This window comes from Thermobia domestica, chromosome 3 (genome assembly GCF_964235325.1).
Source record: "Thermobia domestica chromosome 3, izTheDome1.hap1.1, whole genome shotgun sequence".
NCBI classification, from domain to species: Eukaryota; Metazoa; Arthropoda; class Insecta; order Zygentoma; family Lepismatidae; genus Thermobia; species Thermobia domestica.
In genome coordinates, this window is record NC_137456.1 from 43717475 (window position 1) to 43730698 (window position 13224).

The following is a 13224-nucleotide window of genomic DNA, read 5'->3' on the forward strand; positions in this document are numbered from 1 at the left end:
TTTGGTGATTCGTTCTTTCCTTACTACTTTCTCTTCTTAACCTACTACTTTCATCGCAGTAGTAAGTAGATCAGTTTATATTGTAAGATCATTAGTTGTTGATCTGTTCTCTCGTTGGCTCCTGTGCTATCTTGTCCGCTATCATATTTTCAAAACTTTCACGAATTTCTTTGATTCTCAACTTCAATATGTCTTTTCTTCCATATTTCTTCGTTTTCCCCAAATTTTTTAAATTTCAATTCACTGTTCATTACTACTAAATTTTTATTACTGCCTACATCTGCTCCTGACTAACTTTCACATTCTTAATTGATTTATGAACTTTTTTCCTTGGCGAGTATGTAATCTGTTTGGTATCTCTGTTTGCTTGCAAGCATTTTCCATATATAAATCCTGAACTATGTTTCTTTAACAAATTATTTTGCTATCACTAGCTTACATAGTGTATTATTCGTGCAAAACGCGATCAGTTTTTCTTCTCTCTCGTTGAACTTTCCTATTCTGTTTCTTCCTGTTGTTTTTCCTGAAGTGCCTTCTCTCGAATGTATCCCAATCTCTTATCACAATATTTTCTTCTCTTTTTACGTTTTTCATGACTTTTCGAGCAATTCATTATATCTTGTCGTTTCAAAGGGAGTTTTACTACTATGATTGTGTTGACAATCTTATAACTTTCTACTCGTCAGCCTATCTTCTGATGCATTTAAATCTTACTCGTATGACTCTGTTTCCCGATCCCATTTTCTGTTCTATTTTCATTTGATCAGAAATCTTGTTACCTGCATATTACTTCGTTGCTCCTCACTATATCTGCGTTCAATCATTGTTTTTCTCTTTAGATTTCCTAACTTACGTGCAATGTTTTTACTCTAACCGCTCCATTCTCCAATGTGTATTGCCTGGCTATGGGCTTTCTTAAAATTTGTGAAACATTGTATATGCATTCTTTCAGTCTTGAGGTTCATTACTTTTAGTTGACATCACTTAAGACCAAGGGAACAACTTTATGCCACACTTAAGATTATATCTCAGGGTAAATTAGAGAGAGAGAGAGAGAGAGAGAGAGAAAGATTTTCATAAAACAAGGTATGGTTTCTTAGAAACTTAAGAGTTAATAGTATTACTTGCGAATGAAACTACTGATGGACGAGGGATGAAAATTTGACAGTATAAAATCAAATAAATAAATAAAACTGTTGCTCGCTTCCACAATGAATTGTATGACTATAAGTGATCGCAATGAGTCGTGAAGATTTGACGTAACTATACCGATTTCATCACCCAATAGAATGCGAGAATGTGTTCCGATCGTCAACTTTCATCCATGAAATTTTTGCAACTCGTCTCTCGCACTTTATGGAGAACATCTCCTGAGAATCAGTGTTGTCAGATTGGCGCTAAGTTTTGATTTGTTAAATTTTGTTGTTATTGTGTTATATTTTCGCTACTATTAGTACTACTGTTTGATTCAAATAATTGCCATCGTTCGTGTTATAGCTCTCTCTTTTTTTTTTTTTTTTTTTTTTTTTTTTTTTTTTTTGTCGCTTGTTCACCATATCTTCGAAGTTTGGCAGCATTGTTGGTGTACTTGTGGTGTCTGAAGTTTTCTCAAGTGTGTGTTCGGAAAGCAGCTTCACGAATCGTGCTGAAATCTTGCAATGTATTACAAGTGTTGCAAAACGGTTTCGTGTAGAGCCCAAACTTCACATGTCTTTGCGGTTACTATAGTTAATTTAAAGCAATACTACTTCCATATTAAAACTTGACCTGACTTTTGTTTTACATTCATTACTTATATTCTTCTTTTCAGTTTTTTTTTAAAAGTATAAGAACCAACAAGGCAAGCATAAAAAAGTCGGACGCTACCACTGCAACACCCACAACTACCACCACAATGCCGGCCACTTTCCCGGAATTGGACATCCACGTTCCAGAAACCCCTCGAAATCCTTTCACAGCACAACACGTTGCCGAAACCCTGAAGACCATGATCAGTGACGATGAGATCGTAATCTCGGGAATATCTGGGCGCTTCCCAGAAAGCGAAGACATGGATGAATTTGCTGAAAACCTTTTCAGTGGAATGGATATGGTAACAGACGATGACCGAAGGTATCCTACAGGTAAATATGATTAGTTAAATTAAATTATTAACTGATTTGAAGCGTATTTTTTTTTCACGAGTCAAATTGGAAACAAATTACTACCTGTGTTCTAAAGACGTCAAAATAAAAATAAAATAATAATAATAATAATAATAATAAATGAGAAAAATTAATTTAATAGTTCGCGTAAATACTGTTCATTTAAACCTCTTTTTTCTTAATTCGCTTAATACAGTATCAAATGGGCATTACTTCAATATAGTGCCTGCTTATTTTAAATTTTTACAACTGGTATGAATTTTCGCTTCTTCACACATCACAGCGAAATTAAAATACCGCTTATTTTACAGTAACTATGTGACATCTTCAAATAGATAAAAGATAATTGAAATGTGGAACAAGAGCGCACTAGACAATATTATTTCCTATGAGGCATCGTCATCACGAGTCACCTAGTAGCTTTCCGCTTCCAGCCATTGAGAAACGCGAAAATAAACGCCGATTTTCTAAATGGCTGGAAATAGAAAGCAGATAAGAAGAGTCGTGATAACGGTATCTCATGTAAAATAATATTGTCTAGTGAGCTTTTGTTGCAGTTTTCGATTATCTTTTATCTATTTAAAGATATCACACAACTACTGTAAAATTAGCGGTATTTTAATTTCGCAATGATTAGGCCTCTTAAATTTACAACTAGCTAGGGATGAGTCCAAAGTTGAACCTTGAATCTGGGAATAACTTATATATTTCCTGAAAAAGCGTGATCAAGCAAGTTCCAAAACAGGTTTCCTTTCCCGAAAGTGGCTCCACCCACACCACGATGGTTAGGTGTGACACATCCGGTGTACGTATTTCAGTTTTTTATATTTTCATTGATTTCACCTATATACGTTGTCAGATCAATATGTTCATTATATATTCGTCAATTGCTCATTTAGGCGAGTTGTTTGATAGATCATACAGGTATAGAAACGTTCAATAGATTTTGGTGAAAACTAGTCGTGGTTGGTAATTTGGGTTCATTTACTCGCTCCGACCAGCTCTTTCCTTTTAGCTATATAAACCCGATTGGTCACCGTCCAGGGTTTAAGCCATGACAAGAGCCGGGTAATGAGAGAGAAGGCGGCTCCGGCTGGATGTTCTTTGTCGGAGCTCGGTTTTTGGTTTTTGGCTATGTGTGAGTGTCATGCAACTCACACGTCACGGTTCTGGCAAGATGGTACTGTCAGGAGTTGCCTTTTGCTTCTAAAGGTGTGAGGGCCACGTAACTCACTCTGCCTCACGATCACTCTATGGCGTAATTAGTGAGGTTAACTAATATAGGATATATATATATATATATATATATAGTGAAATAATCATTTTTTTTTTGTTTCTTTGCTTTGATACAGGATATAATTGGGTAGTGCATATTATATTCTTAATATAATAGTTATGCGAAGCACTTTGATATATATGACATATAGGTCAAGTTGTTCTACATATTTCCAACCCTGAAGGAGTGGGGCCACTTCCAGCCAAGGAATTGAAACCTGTCTTAGAACTTGCTTGAGAAAGCCTTCCAAGAAATATATATAGGTTAACCCAAGATTCAAGGTTCAACTTTGAATAATGAGTAGCTTAAAAAAAAAAAAAAAAAAAAAAGTCGAAATACTCGTATTGACATGTACTTACCGCCTGATTAGTTATTGACTTAATTTATCTTTCTTCATGAGGCTTTATCACGTTATATGATTGAGTATAGGCGTCTATTCTGTTCCATAGAAAATGGATACATTCACGATCCCCTCCTCACTCCTTAAATTTGGGAATTGTAAAAAAAAATTGATAAATGTTCTTTAGAACTCGAATATGTAACTTTGTAATTTTGAGTAGTTCTGTTAATCCCCTTTTTATGGGTAAAAATTGCGAAAAATATACGTATTTGTTATGTGCACACCACGTTGTGGGTTATTGATCTTATTTACCTTCTTTCATGAGCCTTTGCACTCATGACATTGTTATATGGCTGACTACATGAGTTAATTCTCTTACATAAGACATAGGTTATTTTGAGAGAAGAGACTTTAGAAGAGAAGACACTAATTTGGAATTTTGGGAGGGGACCTCTCTTTAATTTTTGAAATTGTCAAATCTGAGAATTAGTAAATGGTCTCTAGGACCTCTGAAATTTGGATGGTCTATGTTGTTTAATTCTATGTGTTAGAAGTTGCCAAAAATTGAAAATCGGAAGGTTTGTGAGCTAATTTATTCATAAGACGTGGTTTTATTATAATATATGAGTATTGAATAAATACTGCGTCCCATTGTTGATTCACTAGACGTGAGTACCTTGAGACATTCTTCTTAAATTTTGGGAGGGTACATCTCTTAAATCTGAGAATTCTCAAAAAAACAAAATTTATAAATGTTCTGTAGATCTAGGGTATATATATACTTGTAAATTTGAATGGTTCACGTTGATCCCTTGCATGGGTAAAAATTGCCTAAAATTCAAATTTGTGAGGATTTTGACCTCATCTAAGATGAGATACTTTAATATATGGTTTTAGGGTTTTAATCACTATCCAACAAAATTTTACCTTTTTTCTGTAACTGGCATGAAAACAGCTAATCTTTATGTTTTCGGGTGTGCTGATAACGAAAGTGTCAATGAAAATGCAAGATTAGCTCACGTTTTGAAGTTATGATGACTTTACGTTATTGCCTATATAAGCTTATGCATGTATTTATCTTGTTGTTATCCCTCGGAGAAAGGTCACTGAAGGCGCAATCGCTTTGCCTGGCGTTTGTAGTTTTCTGCTGGCGTCCCTGATTAGTGTCCAGCAGTAATCGGCTAACATTGATGCACTTCACTTTCCTTGATATCTCATTTCCATGTCCGAAATTTGCTGGTAGAAGCGTTCCTCGTGCTCGTCGCTTACAGCACCATAGTTGTCAGGAAAAAAGTCCAAGTGGGAATCTAAGAAATGTGACTTTAAGGATATGTTGCATCCCAATCTATCGTAGCAGTGCAGAGGATTTGCCCCAAGTTCCTTACATTTTTCTGCCCTCTTATTTCCTAGAAAGTTTGTTGACGCTTGAACAAAGGCAGGTGGAACAGGAACAGACAGTCCGTCTGCGCGAGGCACTGGTCACTGGCCGACAGCACGTTAGGATATGTCAAGGAAGAAATGAAATGAAATGAAATCTTTGAGTTTTACGTCCCACGGTTATGCCGGTTAGGCTAAAGGAGACGGTGATGATGAGTAATGAATGAAATGGTGGAATGAAGAAAGTGGGAGGAAACGGGAGAACCCCGAGAAAACCCACGCACACGGTTTTTGTCCACCACAAAGTTCACTTGGCGGGGGCTGGGATCGAACCCGGTACCCCAAGCACCAGAGGTGAACGCTCTACCACTGAGCCACCGCGGCCCCTATGTCAAGGAAGACTTTTCCTTCTTGGAAATACCATGTGTTAATGGAGTTGTTATACAAAAGTAACAATCATCCACATGGTTTGATGGTTCTCGCCAGATCATGGGTATTGTATGGATGATCTTTTACAATACAACCACGAATGAAGACTCGGGATACAAAATTGCAACATACGTGAGGAACCCAGGGCTTGTCGTGTTGCCCGATTTCACAGCCAAAGTACGGTCTGTACTACTCCCTAATATACTATGGCTTTATTGATATCCATTGCGATTTCAATGTAGCCTGTCCGCAACTGTAGCAAAATTTGTGACAGTCTGAAACTACGCTTAAATGAAACATGCTCCGCTCTTGCCTTCTTCCCCTTCCCCTCCCGGTAGTTGCTATGAGTCCGGGCTAAAAATAGCGACAAAATACACACAGCTATTGTTGTCTGTAAAAAACTTAATCATTCTGTCTACCATCAGCGAGATTTCTGGAAAGGATTGACAATGAGTGCTAATAGAATATAATTCTTGTAATTAAATGTACCCCCCTTTAACTTGGAATCGAGAGCTAATTCGAGTTTTTCATTGTAGTTTTCGTTATCAGCGTGGTCAATATAGTTAACAAACATTTATTTCATTCCAGTTGCATTTTCACTGTTAGCTAGTGTAATTGTCTATCAGATTTATAGTTCTAATTTTTTCCATCAATGATCTTAGACTATGAGTTGTAACTACAATCGTAAGATTGAACATTTCAAAATAAATTCTAAAGCAGTGGACAAAGAAAATCACAAAAGTTTAAAAAAAATAAAATTTAAAGGTGATCAGCCAAACAGATTGTACTAAGGAAAGTTTTTCCGTTAATAACCTTAGACTATGAGTGCTAAGTGTGAATTTGTTATTGTTACATATTAATTTGTTTTAATAGTTACATATCATATTTCAAGTCCTAAATTTTCCATCAATAGGGCTGTTCGTAGTTACAGTACTGCCGTTCAGTAATTTTTCAAACAAATTTTACAACAGTGGTTGAAAAACTTCTCAAAATAAAATTTTAAAAAATTTTCAATCTTTACAAACAAACAAAGATTCGAAAGTAATCAGACAATCAGATTGCACGAAGAATAACTTTCCACCGATGCACCAAGAATAGTTTCCCGCTAATGAACTTAGATTATAACTTACAACTAAAGTTCAAGGTATGAAATAGTTATTCTTGAATATTAATCAGTTTTAATAATTACATATCACGTTCCGAGTCTTAATTTTACTCGTAATTTTACCATGAGTCGTAACTACAATCCTAAGGTTCAAAGTATGAAACTGTTTATGTATATCATTAGTTTGCAATAACTACTTATCAGGTTTCAAGACCAAAATTTGGAGTTCGATACAAGGATTAACCAACCAAATATTACCAAAGATAACTCTTCCATATGATCATACATTAAAGTCTCTCATCCTAGATGACGTCAAAACCCTCACAAATTTGATTTTTTGGCAACTTTTACTCATGCAAGGGATCGATGTGAACCATTCAAATTTACTAGAGTGTATATCCTCGATCTAGAGAACACTCAAGAGCAGTTACTTTCTGAAAATTCACTAACTTAAGTTGATCCAATACACCTCCAAAAATTTGAAAAGGGCACAACAAAGTAATCATTTCTTGCGTAAGAGAATTAACCCTTGTATTCAACCATATAAATATGTGAAGAAATAAAGTCTCATCATTGAAGATGAGTTAGACTAACATTTGACCACGTGGTGAGCACGTGACAAATACGATATTTTGGGAAATTGTTTACTCATAAAAGGAAATAAGCAGGACTACTCAAATTTACAAAGCTCATATTCGAGTTCTAGAGGACATTTATCAAATTCTGTTTTCTGACTATTCCCAAATTTAAGAGGTAGTTCAATACACCCTTTCTACATTTTGAGAAACTGCATCAGAAAATAAGACTCCATATTTCTAAACTAAAAAGCAAGAAAACTTTATGAAAATTTACAGTATATTGATAGATACGCACTTGCTGCCTTTTAAACATCAGAATTAATCCAATAGTAGATCAAGCTTCTTGTTTAAATATCAGAAATAATTCAATAATAGGTCAAGCTTCTTGTTGAAATATCAGAAATAACTCAATAATAGGTCAAGCTTCTTGTTTAAATATCAGAATTAACTCAATAATAGGTCAAGCTTCTTGTTTAAATATCAGAATTAACTCAATAATAGGTCAAGCTTCTTGTTGAAATATCAGAATTAACTCAATAACGGGCCAAACTTCTTGTTGAAATATCAGAATTAATTCAATAATAGGTCAACTTTCTTCTTTAAATATCAGAATACAGTAATAGGTCAGCTTCTTGTTGAAATATGAGAATTAACTCAATGATAGATCAAACTTCTTGTTGAAATATGAGAATTAATTCAATATTAACTCCAGCTTGTTGCTGAAATACGAGAATTAGTTCAATATTAACTCCAGCTTGTTGTTGAAATATCAGAATTAGTTCAATATTAACTCCAGCTTGTTGCTGAAATACGAGAATTAGTTCAATATTAACTCCAGCTTGTTGTTGAAATATCAGAATTAGTTCAATAATAGATCAAGCTTCTTCTTTAAATATCGGAATTAATGATAGATCAAGCATTTTGTTTAAATATGAGAATTAATTCAATATGAGAATTAATTCTGTAATAGGTCAAGCTTTTTGAAATATCAGAATTAATTGAATAATAGGCCAAGCTTCTTGTTGAAATGTAAGAGTTAATTGAATATTAGGTCAAGCTTCTTGTTGAAATATCAGAAATAACTCTATAATATGTCAAGCTTCTTGTTGAAATATCAGAATTAACTCAACAATAGGTCAAACTTCTTTTTGTAATATCAGAATTAATACAATAATAGGTCAAGTTTCTCCTTTAAATATCAGAATTAATTCAGCAATAAATCAAGCTTCTTGTTAAAATATGAGAATTAATTGAATGTTTGGTCAAACTTTTTGTTGAAATACCAGAATTAATTGAATAATAAATCAAGCTTCTTATTAAAATATGAGAAATAATTGAATGTTAGGTCAAACTTCTTGTTGAAATATCAGAATTAATTCAATAATAGGTCAAGTTTCTTCTTTAAATATCAGGATTAATTCAGTAATAGGTCAAGTTTCTTATTTATATATCAGAATTAATTCAGTAATAGGTCAAGCTTCTTCTTTAAATATCAGAATTAATTCAGTAATAGGTCAAGTTTCTTATTTATATATCAGAATTAATTCAGTAATAGGTCAAGATTCTTCTTTAAATATCAGAATTAATTCAGTAATAGGTCAAGTTTCTTATTTATATATCAGAATTAATTCAGTAATAGGTCAAGCTTCTTCTTTAAATATCAAAATTAATTCAGTAATAGGTCAAGTTTCTTATTTATATATCAGAATTAATTCAGTAATAGGTCAAAATTCTTATTTAAATATCAGAATTAATTCAGTAATAGTTCAAGTTTTTTGTTGAAATATCAGAATTAATTGAATAATAAATCAAGCTTCTTGTTAAAATATGAGAATTAATTGAATGTTTGGTCAAACTTTTTGTTGAAATACCAGTATTAATTGAATAATAAATCAAGCTTCTTGTTAAAATATGAGAATTAATTGAATGTTAGTCAAACTTCTTGTTGAAATATCGGAATTAATTCAATAATAGGTCAAATTTCTTCTTTAAATATCAGAATTAATTCAGTAATAGGTCAAGTTTCTTATTTATATATCAGAATTAATTCAGTAATAGGTCAAGTTTCTTATTTATATATCAGAATTAATTCAATAATAGGTCAAGTTTCTTCTTTAAATATCAGAATTAATTCAGCAATAAATCAAGCTTCTTGTTGAAATGTGAGAATTAATTGAATGTTAGGTCAAACTTCTTGTTGAAATATCAGAATTAATTCAATAATAGGTTTCTTCTTTAAATATTAGAATTAATTCAGTAATAGGTCAAGTTTCCTCTTTAAATATCAGAATTAATTCAGTAATAGTTCAAGCTTTTTGTTTAAATATCAGAATTGATTCAGTAATAGATCAAGCTTTTTGTTAAAATATCAGAATTAATTGAATGTTAGGTCGGCTTCTTGTTGAAATATGAAAATTAATTCATTGTTAGCTCAAGTTTGTTTTTGAAAAATCAGACTTAATTCAATAATAGGTCAAGTTTTCTCTTTAAATATCAGAATTAATTCAGTAATAGGTCGAGTTTCTTCTTTAAATATCAGAATTAATTCAATAATAGATTAAGCTTCTTGTTTAAATATGGGAATTAACTCAATGATAGATCAAGCTTTTTGGTGTAAATATGAGAATTAATTCATTTTGAGAATTAATTCAGTAATAGGTCAAGCTTGGTGAAATATCAGAATTAATCGAATAATAGTTCAAGCTTCTTGTTGAAATATAAGAATTAATTGAATTTTAGGTCAAGTTTCTTATTTATATATCAGAATTAATTCAGTAATAGGTCAAGCTTTTTGTTGAAATATAAGAATTAATCGAATGATAGGTCGGCTTCTTGTTGAAATAAGAAAATTAATTCATTATTAGCTCAAGCTTGTTTTTGAAATATCAGACTGAATTCAATAATAGGTCAAGTTTCCTCTTTAAATATCAGAATGAATTCAGTAATAGGTCAAGTTTCTTCTTTAAATATCAGAATGAATTCAATAATAGATTAAGCTTCTTGTTCAAATATCGGAATTAATTCAGTAATAGGTCAAGCTTTTTGTTTAAATATCAGAATTAATTCAGTAATATGTCAAGCTTCTTGGTGAAATATGAGAATTAATTCAATGATAGATCAAGCTTCTTGTTGAAATATGAGAATTAATTCAATATTAACTCCAGCTTGTTGTTGAGATATGAGAATTAGTTCAATATTAACCCCAGCTTGTTGTTGAAATACCAGAATTAATTCAATAATAGATGAAGCTTCTTGTTTAAATATCGGAATTAACTCAATGGTAGATCAAGCTTTTTGGTTTAAATATGAGAATTAATTCAATAAAAGGTCAAGCTTTTTGTTGAAATATGAGAATTATTTCAGTAATTGATCACGCTTCTTGTTGAAATATGAGAATGAATTGAATAATAGGTCAAGCTTCTTGTTGAAATATGAGAATTAATTGAATATTAGGTCAAGCTCGTTGTTGAAATATCAGAATTAATTCAATAATAGATCAAGCTTCCTCTTTTAAAAAGCAGAATTAATTCAGTAATAAATCAAGCTTCTTGTTTAAATATCAGAATTAATTCAATAATAGGAGAACACCAAAAATGAGTGACAGAGTAGGTTATTCCTATCAGTTGAGTACCAATGAATAATAAAAAAACAAGTTAATATGAAGTATTCACGCTTGATATTAAGTTATGTTTTCGAGGGAAACTGGGATGTTTGGACTCTCGAAAATTCGTGCGAAAACAGATTATATGCAGGCAAACTCGGCACTTTTCCAGCTATGAGTAGTCTGGGAGCCTGCTCATAATGTTACGGAATTCTATCGCTAATGTGTTATAAGCAACAACCAATGACATAATGTCATGCGAGAAATAGCAACCTCGCACTATAATTTTATCGTTATCTGTACTTTGCATTATTGTACTCGGAAGTGTGTCTTCTTCCTGATGAATTTCTTTTGCATTGGGCAAATTGCTGTGGATCATTGGAACTGATATATTGCTTTACATTGTAGGGAAGCCATTTGCCAACTGTGTGAAGGAAGTAAAAATATTATTTATATCTTTCAAAACGATAACAACTATTTTTCGTTATTTGCGAGTCAGGCTGGATCAAAATACAAAGTAACATGAAACTATATTTGAAAAAAATTAAGGTGTGCCATAAGATTTTAAATTATGCGCTTAGTTTAGTGCGCCAAAAACTGTGAAAGATTGAATAACACTATTTAGGATGTAGCCAAGTATCTTTTTGACTATTAGCGCATAAATAGCCTATCCTGTTGCATTCTTCTTCTTTGTTCTCTTACCCCGCTGACATTTGCATGATTTACTACTTTTTTTCTGATTCTATTGTTTTTTTACTTCAAGGAATCTTCGGAATGTGTACAAGGGCTGGGAAATTGAAAGATATATCGAGGTTTGATGCATCGTTCTTTAATGTACATCCTAGACAGGCAGAAGTAATGGATCCACAGCAAAGGTTACTTCTGGAAGTTGCATACGAAGCGATCATAGACGCAGGTAAGTTGACGAACTGGTAAAGATTCGCTTTAGGTAAAGCTTATAGTCTAATTAGATGAGTAACGAGTAAGTATACCTTGACCTTTTGGTTTGTGACAAAGCTTCGGTGAAAGGCGTATGTCTTCCATGTAGGTTGATCTCGTATTATTGGTGTGTGATAGCAACTCTCACAATTTTCCTTCTATTTAACGTGCTCGATATTCAATTTTGTTATTCGGATCGAGTCATTCCGTTGTTTTCTGTGGGGGTCTAATATTTATAGTTATTACCATCATAATATCTGTTTATTAACTTACAGTTGTCTTTCCAGACTCACAAGGCATCATCGTCTCATATAATATATCGAAAATGCATTCAAAACTTGAGGTTGCTTATGGCTCTATTTAATATTATTCAATTGAGCTAATTTTTTCTCATGGATTAATTTGGAGTGATATAGGCCTAGAACCATTTTAGAGGAGACACTAAAAAAACTTATAAGTCGAAATTATGTATGTGTCTTCGTATGAATCAGCCCTCGTACATATAAGACTTCCAACTTGTAATATACACACACACACACACACACACACACACACACACATATATATATATATATATATATATATATATATATATATATATATATATATATATATATATATATATATATATATATATAAGGAGACAGAGACGTAACTAATTCTTGAGGATCTGAATTCACATCAAAACACCATTCCTGACCAATTTTTATCATTTTCATTCTCTCATCGCGTATGCTTTACACAACACGAAGGGCTGGTTATTCGACAATTAGCACAGTAATCCTTAAAGCTGTTTCCAGAGGTGTCTTTCTGTTCTGCCTAATGACCCTTCAGAACTTTGTAACACTTTTTTGATCTTATCTTACCGATAGCTGAATGTTGATTTTTTTGGACCAAATATCGCAACCACTATTGCTTTTGTTCTTTGAAAACCATACGTTATAAATAATCATGTCATATTATCAAGATTACAGAATTGTGGCTCTTAAGGCGCTCTAAGTTAGTCGCCAGAGCTCCTGATCCTATTGCTACAGAACTTCTGGCAACAGCACCTGCAATCCTCCAAGTGTTCAGTCGAACTGCCAGACGCCAACTTACCTGAGCAGCGTTATATGTATAGCATACGAGGGTCAGCCAGAAAGTTCCTGAAATGTTATTAATAGTTTTGGCATTTGTGATGCAACTGCAATGAATCTTGTGCAATACAGTCCTTAGGATGCCTAATTATGAATTTGACAAGTTGTGAACACCTCATAACAGACCGTAGTGTAACTGAACGAGAGGAGTGTGAAGTGATCAGTTGTTACAATTTTACAGATCAAGCAACGCGCAAACAAGTTCATATGCAAATCTGATTCAGGGAAAATCTGTTGGGGGAAATCTGATTCAGAGAAAATCTGTTGGGGGAAATCTGATTTAGAGAAAATCTGTTGGG

General features: G+C 32.9%; 1 protein-coding gene across 1 annotated transcript in view; it reads left to right on the forward strand.

Moving 5' to 3' along the window:
• Nucleotides 1–1836: 1836 nt before the first annotated feature.
• LOC145680335 (fatty acid synthase-like) overlaps nucleotides 1837–13224 on the forward strand; it is a 114362-nt gene continuing 102974 nt past the window's right edge. The window contains exons 1-2 of the mRNA XM_081750722.1: nucleotides 1837–2123; nucleotides 11614–11766. Coding sequence (XP_081606848.1) covers nucleotides 1895–2123; nucleotides 11614–11766 — 382 coding nt within the window. The 5' untranslated portion in view covers nucleotides 1837–1894. The remainder of the gene's footprint in view (nucleotides 2124–11613; nucleotides 11767–13224) is intronic.